The sequence below is a fragment of the Raphanus sativus genome, chromosome 9 (genome assembly GCF_000801105.2).
Source record: "Raphanus sativus cultivar WK10039 chromosome 9, ASM80110v3, whole genome shotgun sequence".
Lineage (NCBI taxonomy): Eukaryota > Viridiplantae > Streptophyta > Magnoliopsida > Brassicales > Brassicaceae > Raphanus > Raphanus sativus.
This window is the reverse complement of record NC_079519.1, coordinates 12,862,140-12,870,631: the sequence shown is the minus strand read 5'-3', so window position 1 is coordinate 12,870,631 and position 8,492 is coordinate 12,862,140. Positions and strand designations below refer to the sequence as shown.

Genomic DNA, 8,492 nt, shown 5'->3' with positions numbered 1-8,492 from the left:
GACTAATATTTTAAACAAATAAAAAAAAACCTTTGTTAACTGTTTTCAATTCTTGTCATGAACAATTTCATTCGAACATGTTGAATTATTATGATTGACATTTAAAATAATGTTGTTGAATTATTATGGCAAAAAAATTAATGAAATAGTTAATAAGAGTGAAAAACATAATGATAAAATACTTAAAATATTTTTTCCTATTTTGAAATAATGCTGTCGATTTTGTTTTGGAAAAGACAATAAATTAAATAGTTAGAATTATTTTTAAAAATTAAAAAAAAATCATTTAAAATACACAAATATTGTTTTGTAATTCAGTTTTAATAAAATAAATTTGCCTAAAAATAAGTTGTGTTCAAGGTTTTGCTTATGTTTTAATAGTATTGATTAAAATAAAATAGTTATAAATAGAGTTTGAAGTTTAAAATGATATTTGGATCTTAACGAGACGGGTTACCTGTTTTAACAACTCTTATCAAAATATTTGATGCTGATTTTATTAAATTTTCACTGATATATCCTCAAAAGCATGTTAAAATCTAGTTATAGTTTAGAAACGTAATTGCGATATTTCTGTACACATTCTAACTTTTAGATTATAGTTACTTAAAATTATTTTCTACAACTGATTTATTTGCATCTTACGAGTTAATATATAAAAACAAATGTGTATATTTATTACATAATCCATAAAAAATCTTAGTGAACGTTTACATTGCATTGTTTGTCAATAACAATTTGCAGAATACTAACTTTTGGGGACCCGTTTACACGACATATTTCGCTATACCACATTTAAAGAAAACCAAAGGAAAGATAGTAGCTGTCGCGTCGCCTGCTGGATGGTCTGGAGTGCCAAGGATGAGTATCTACGCTGTAACTTCCTCTTCCCCACTTGTTTTTTCTTTTCTTTTTCTTGTTCATCGTATGTTTTCTCTATATTAAATATGACACAATGTTACATTTGATTCAGGCAAGTAAAGCAGCTATGATAATCTTCTACGAGACTCTTAGAATTGAGCTTGGTCCGGAAATTGGTGTGACAATCGTGTTTCCAGGACTAATTGAAAACGGAAATACAAATCCGGATCTTTTGGCTGAGGTATGAATCAACATATTTTATTTGTGTTTCCGGTTATGACATGATCTCATTGCAGAAACAAGACTGGTCGCAAGTTATTGCTATCGAGTCAGCAGCGGAATGTGCCAAGGCGGTTGTCAATGGAATCTGCAGGGGAAAGACCTTTCTGGCAGAGCCGTCGTGGGTCCGAGTTCTCTTCTGGCTTAGTAAACTCTGCCCTGAGCTGTTAATCTCTAAGCCTAAAAGAAAATGAGCAGTTGTATTGTTAAACAATGATATTTGTTCTAGTTAAAATCTACTCATCATCCATTTTTTCCGTTTCAGAATTCAAACAGTATTATTTTAAAAAGAAAGGAGAGGAGAGAGTATGTGCCTTTCATCAGATAAGCAATTCAGTTTGCCACATTGCAACCCAAGCACTGACATTTTTTGAAAGAAAGAAGTGATATTTTTGTAAAAGATATTTGATAAATGCTAATGCTCTCTCGCAACTGCTCTCATATGAAGTTTTTGGAAGATCATTTGCATTTATAATTTTTAAATCTAAGAAAAATATATAATTAGTTCATTTATTTTATTTAATAAAGCATAAAGTTATTTTTATATCCAGAAAATGAATTTTTGATTTCTAAAATAAATTTACATTATAATATTTTTTATTAAATAGTATTTCACTTTTAAAATATAATTTAATTATATTAATAAAATTAATTTTAAATGTGAAATATTATTTTTAAGAAATAGTTAAATTAATTATATAATCAAATTATATTTTAAATGTAAAATTTATTTTTAAAATAACATTTTGACATAAACATAATTTTTGAAATTAGTAAAAATAAATAAATTAATTATATATCTTTTTATTTTATATATACATATCAGAAATATAATTACAAATAAATATATTATATATTACATACTAATTTTTATAATAATTTTAAATAATATGTTCATACTGTTCTATTAATCAATTTATTAAACAATTTAGTAAAAGCATATAGCTTATGCAACATACTCCTATAACATACTGCTATTGTGTTGGGATTCTCAAACTCATGTCTAACTCTATATTATCTGATTAGTACAATATTGTTTACTTTGGGTCAAAGAGGCAAGCTCGCATTGATTTACTTTTGGTTTCCATCCCAAAAGGCATCGTACTAATAGAGTTGGACTTCTCTTTATATATTAAACATTTATTGTCTAATTATCTGATGTGAGACTTAGTTTGATATTTCACATTCTCCCCCTTAAACTAAGGATCACATTCATCTCGTGTCCCACAACTGACTTTCATGATCTTCTGACTTGATCTCTGCCACACACACATCTAATTCCTAACTCATAGGATATACCATCCATCTCTCGAATGGTCTTCTTGCAGATTTCTCGTCAACCACTCTGATACCAATTGTTGGAATTCTCAAACTCATGTCCAACTCTATATTATCCAATTAGTACAATATTGTCCACTTTGGGCCTAAGAAACAATCCCACATAAATTTACTTTTGGTTTCCATCCCAAAAAGCCTCGTACTAATAGAGTTGAACTTTTATTTATATATTAAACACTTCTTGTCTAATTATCTTATGTGAAACTTAATTTGATATTTCACATATATTAAACACTTTTTGTCTAACATTTTTTAATAAATATATAAATATATCCATATAAAGGTCCAACTAGCTAAAACCAAAAACTCCTTTGTGGAACACATTTCCTAAAATGAATTTAGATGTATTATACATACCGATGTAACATTATTTTAAATTGTTTTCAATTGAAAGCTGCAAAATATAATTTATATATCATTGTTTTAATAATATTCCCGGAAGTATCGATTGCTGGTTCACGGTTTTTATTCACATCGAGATTAGCCACTATAATACGTATATACTGACTGGCTTTCTGGCTGGCTTGCTCTCTTGACAAGTCTGAGGTGCGAAGATTGGCTCAGAGCAAACCGTCGATCAATGGATTGCGCAGCAAGGTTTGGAAGGTTGAAACTGCTCCAAAGATTAAAAAATTTCTTATGGAAAGCTTTATCTAATGCATTAGGTGTTGCTGAAGAATGCATAGCAAGAGGAATGAAAGTTGATCCTAGGTGTCAAAAATGTGGAGAAGAAGGTGAGTCTATCAATCATGTCTTGTTTACTTGTCCGGCGGCTCGTTTGGTGTGGCGAATTCAGGTGTCCCTTTCCCTAGAAGAGGCTTTGAGCACTGCTCTTTATATGAAAATTACAGCTATCTGATGACTTTGGGAAAAGATAAGCGGGTTCCAAAGGAGAGTAGCAGGCTGTTCCTTTGGGTTTTATGGATGCTATGGAAGAATAAGAATGCTTTTATCTTTGAAGGCAAAGATTTTGATGCAGTGGAAACGGTTGCAAAGTGCAGAGAGGACGCTAGACGCTGGTTTGATGCTATGGAGGCGTCATCTAGAGAAACTCGGGAGAAGAACTGTAAGGCCAGGAAAGCAAAGTATTGGAAGGCGCCAGAGAGTGGTAGAGTCAAGTGTAACATTGGCCTGTCGTGGTTAAAAAAGACAAAAGTGGCTGGTGTGAGCTGGATTGTTAGAAGCAGTGATGGTGTAACTTTGCTTCATAGCAGGAGAGCTTTTATCGGAGTCCCGTCGATTTTGGAAGCTCGAAGACTGGCTTTAATTTGGGCGATAGAGAGTATGTGTGCTCATAGAATCATGAAAGTATCTTTTGAAATGGAAGACTCGGAAGTTGTTGGGGTGGTGAACAGACCAAAAGCTTGGCCTGCATTGCGAGCATATGGCGAGGAAATAAGAGAGGCTCTTGGTCATATCAGTGAGTGGGAGGTTTTGATGGTGCGTCGAGGTGCGAATAAACCGGCTTTCATGATAGCTCGTAGTGTTACAAAGGAGAGGAGAATACAGTCATATGTGGCACAGGGTGATCCGGTTTGGCTTAGAGGATTACTTGCAGAAGAAGCGACGAGGTCAAGGGCTGTTTAGTTGGTGATTTGCGACAAGTTAAAGGGTTGGTGTTTGTTTTGCTGAATGTTTCTCTGATGGTGGTTTGAAACTGTGACTTTAGGTCGAGTTTCTTGGTGTAGGGTGTTTGTTTTTCCCTCATTTGTTTTCTAGATTTCCTTTTGTTGTTGGCAACATTCTGGTTGTGCAATTTATATTTCTTAGAGTTAAAAAAAAATACGTATATACTGACCTCAGATTGCATAAAACATCCTTTCCCAGTTACAAAATCGTAGTATTTGGTATGACCAAAAAAAACAGTTTTGTGTAAGTCTGTTGAAACCATAAATAATTAGCTGATGGTGAAATTCATATTTCAGTAAAATAATTTGGAATTGAGAGTTAGCAAAGTTCATCGTGCACAAAGAATATATGTAGATACACTTCGAGTAGAATAATGTGTCTAAGTCGGCAAAAGAAAAAAAACAATGGACGTGGAATCTCGACAAGAAGACCGTTGCAAAAGTAGAAATGTGTACAAATGACTTTTATGTGTTGTAGACCATTTGTTTTTCTCCGATGGTATTCCCATGTGACTGTTAGCCTTATTTTTGGAGCCTCCCCATATGATATCACTTACGTGTCCTGACTGGAAATGATGGTATGTTATAGTATGTGCATTTGCTTGATTGTAGTGGCTAATAAGTTCTCTTTTCTGCATTGAGTAGTGTAGAATGTCATGCATGTAGACTGGTCTAGAACCAATTCATTGAGTAACCCATTTACTCATTCCCTCCTTTTTATTTCCCTGCGCATGACTGTAAACAAAAGTGTATAGATATAGGTAAGCTGGTATTTCATATAAAGTAGTGCTACCATTGACTCCAGTAATATGACACGTTAGGTTATTTAAAATGAGTATATGCTGTCCATACCACCCACTCTGAACCCAGATCGAACTTCAGGGGAGCAGGGCGTGGGCGTTACACAATCCGAAGAAAAGCGCGTAATTACATATGTGGTGGTGTTCATCATAAAGACATATGGACAAATAATTAAATTAGGTTAATGTAATAGAAAAAGATTTTTCATTAATTAATACGAAGAGTATTCAAATAATAACAAAAAATAATGACAATTGGTAGGTCAAAGATAGTTTATAGATTTTTAGAAAGTATTTTTATTGATCATAGCACAATTTCCAGATACCTGGAAAGAAAATGATGGTTTGAAAGAGTTACTAGAGACCTAGATAGAGATGCGAAACAACAAAATTGAAAGGGAAAATTCCATAAAAATACCCGAACTAAATTTTGTTAAGCTTTTTAATACCCAAACTTTTTCACTATCCAGTTTAATACCTTAACTAATTATTTTGCTCATTTTAATATCCAAACTTTTAAAACTGTGCCCACTTTAATACCCGAACTTTATTTATTTTAATAAAAATACTAATAAGTTTCAAATAAAATTTTTAAAAATCTCTAAAATTTACAAAATAAACTCAGAAAATTCTAAATTTTTTTGGTGTTTGAGAAATAAAAATAACTAAATAGTGTAAAATATTAAATTTTGTAATAAAATTTCCAAGTTTTAAATATTGTATTTAGTTTGTTTTCTGAAATAAAAAATGAATTTATTTTTATCATTCAAATTCATTTATTTTTTGAAAAAATAAATTTTCCATGGTTTATCTACCTTCTTTTCTAAATCTTAAAATAAAATTAGAATTTTTAATATTTTTTTCTTAGATTTTTGAGATTTTATTAAGTTTTGTTTGAAACTTATTAGTATTTTTATTTAAATAAATAAAGTTTGGGTATTAAAATGGGTACAATGTTAAAAATTTGGGTACTAAAATGAGCAAAATAATTAGTTGAAGTATTAAACTGGGTAGTGAAAAAGTTTGGGTATTAAAAAGCTTAACAAAATTTAGTTCGGGTATTTTTAAGGAATTTTTCCAAATTGAAAATAAAAAGGAAAAAAAGTTAACTAGAGTGCACAACTCAAACAACGCATTATTATTAATGTCTAAATAAGATTCCCTACTTAAAGTTGGTTTTGGTCCTCGAGATCCTTGTTGTTCTGATGCTTCAAACGGGTTATATTCTGGTTCTTGACCTACGTAACTTGAATCTGAGAGTCGGGAACATCTTGAATAGCATGCGGTGGATGAACCGCTGTATCCGAAACTGGAGTGGGCATAACGGTGGTTAGCTTTGTCATGTCAATGGAATGGTCGGACACCGCTTTGGATTTCTCTGTCGTCATCTCAGCCACCGGAGTTTTGTAGTACTTGAAGATTATGTAGAGAATCATTTGAACAGCTCCTAGGAACGCGCCCAACACATTTGGAAGCTTCAATAGTTCAAAATTAGATGTAAAGGACATTAATATTCTATTTATTGCCGACATAGAATGTTGAACAAAGAAAAATTACCGACATTGCAACAGAACAAATTACATTTGGTGTTTCTAGTACTGGAAATTTAGTGGGTCCAGTTTTTTATATAATGCTAAATTGCTAATCAAATGCGTACGGTTTACAATCATATATTCGTCCACACGGCATTCAAATTATACCAAACAACCTTTGCATATGTAGTTTGAATAAACTATAAAAGGGACAAAGGTAAACAACTCATTTGATTTTATTACGAACCACCCATATAATCTAAGAGTACTCATAATCTAATCATATAATGTTTTTTTGATAAAATAATCATATAGTGTTTTGCTGTCTTTTTGTATATGCTTAGAAATTACCGAAACTGAATAAAATATAAAACTCACGGCAACGTAGAAGTCTTTAATAGCCAGACCGTAGAAGAGCCATGTGACGGCGCTAAGTGTAAGAAACAACGATAAAGAGAATGGCATAAACTCCACACTTCTTGTTCGTATAACCACTCTCTGCACCAAATTGTTATTGTTTATTTTAAATATTTAAATATATAATGATCCACATAACCAGGAAAGGAGAGACAAGTAAATTTAACATTTTACCAAAAAAAAAAAAAAAGGAGAGACAATCTATCAATATTAATATTTATTATGTTTTTCATAGATATAATACGTAAACTTAACATGCTTCTTTCGCATAGACAAATCTTATTGTTTGTATGCATGTCTAACACAGGGAAAATACGTACCATGATACTTAAAGGAGCTGCGAAAACAATGACGGAAAATCCAACGCAAATCCCTCCGAGAACTTTCTCACGTGTCGATCCTTTAGTTAAGAACTCGCAGACAAGGACAATGGCGGCAAAACCCAAAAAGTTCAAGAGACCAAGAACCTTTAAAGTGGAAATCTGTAACATCATTACAACCATCTATCTATGAGAAAACCAGACAAAATGGCATTTATGTATGTCTTCATATGGTATGTGCATGTCTATGATCAAATCGAAAATAATAAAGTGTTTCAACATACTCTAGTTTTCTTGTTAGCATAGGTTATGAAAAGGACGATGTAGATGGTTTCGATGAAGCAGCCAACAGCGTTTATTGTTATGAGAAGGAAGCCTGAGCCATCTTTTTGCATAGCATAGTAAATCCAAAGCAGTGCGCTAAATAGCGCTGAAAGATAGGGAAGAGACTGAAATCCTTCTGTAGACTTCTTCTTGCATATCCTTACAAAGGTCGGTCTGCATAAGATTGGAATATTTTTTTAACTAACTCGATAAAAAGACAAGAAAAAAAGAAAGAGAGTAAGAACATGTTGATTCTTACACTGGGGCTAAGAACACGACAAATGATATAATGTTACCTGAAAATTTACAGCGTAGAAAACATTATGAATTTAACACATGAACAGTATCATTCAAAATGTTATATAGTGCTTGCCTTTATATAGATTTGATATGAAAACGAAATTGTGAATGCTTATATATACGTACCCATGATTCCGAACACAAATGCCCATACATTGTGAGGTAGAGCCATTTGTTCTGCTTTCTTGATTATTTCTCTCCTTTTTGGTCGGATCGACAAAAACTATGAACGGGCAAAGAAATATCTAAGAGCACGCGAAAGCGAGAGATAGAGCTCTTGAAGACTCTTCTATCTCTTGAAAGCCAAGCTCTAGTTTTGTGAGTTTTAGCTATGAAACAATGCCAACTATGGCAGATATATATAGAAGGTTCACATGTGAAGGGGTGTAATGTTAATATGTTTACGACGACATCGTTTCCAGAGTAATGAGAGAAGGACAAGTCACATTATTGGTCTGAGATATTTCTAGTTAATGTTTTCTTTTAAATAAAAATTGTATTATATTTTCATGTGCTATGCACTCCTGGTGTCTATAAAATTAGAATCAAACCTTTTTTTTTGAAACTGAATTAGAATCAAACTTTATACGCCAAAGCTATGTTTATCTTTGTAGTATCGTACTCATACGAATGACTTCTAAAAAAATATTTTAAAAAGAGAAAGAAAACAAAAGAAAGTGAAAATAAAGAGTG

The 8,492-nt window shown here is 32.1% G+C and overlaps 2 protein-coding genes across 2 annotated transcripts; one reads left to right on the top strand and one right to left on the bottom strand.

The window, feature by feature from the left end:
• Nucleotides 1-734: 734 nt before the first annotated feature.
• LOC108836221 (11-beta-hydroxysteroid dehydrogenase-like 4A) lies at nt 735-1,649 on the top strand. Its single transcript, XM_018609409.2, has 3 exons — nt 735-876; nt 974-1,102; nt 1,158-1,649. Exons 1-3 carry the CDS (start codon nt 862-864, stop codon nt 1,332-1,334), a joined length of 321 nt encoding a protein of 106 aa, XP_018464911.2. The 5' UTR covers nt 735-861; the 3' UTR covers nt 1,335-1,649.
• Nucleotides 1,650-5,995: 4,346 nt separating this feature from the next.
• Nucleotides 5,996-8,126, bottom strand: LOC108850496 (bidirectional sugar transporter SWEET13). Its single transcript, XM_056993509.1, has 6 exons — nt 7,926-8,126; nt 7,759-7,795; nt 7,460-7,673; nt 7,176-7,337; nt 6,817-6,936; nt 5,996-6,381 (listed from the first exon to the last, which is right to left on the bottom strand). The coding sequence occupies exons 1-6, from the start codon at nt 7,969-7,971 to the stop codon at nt 6,145-6,147; spliced, it is 816 nt and encodes a 271-aa protein (XP_056849489.1). The 5' UTR covers nt 7,972-8,126; the 3' UTR covers nt 5,996-6,144.
• Between the last annotated feature and the right edge of the window lie 366 nt (nt 8,127-8,492).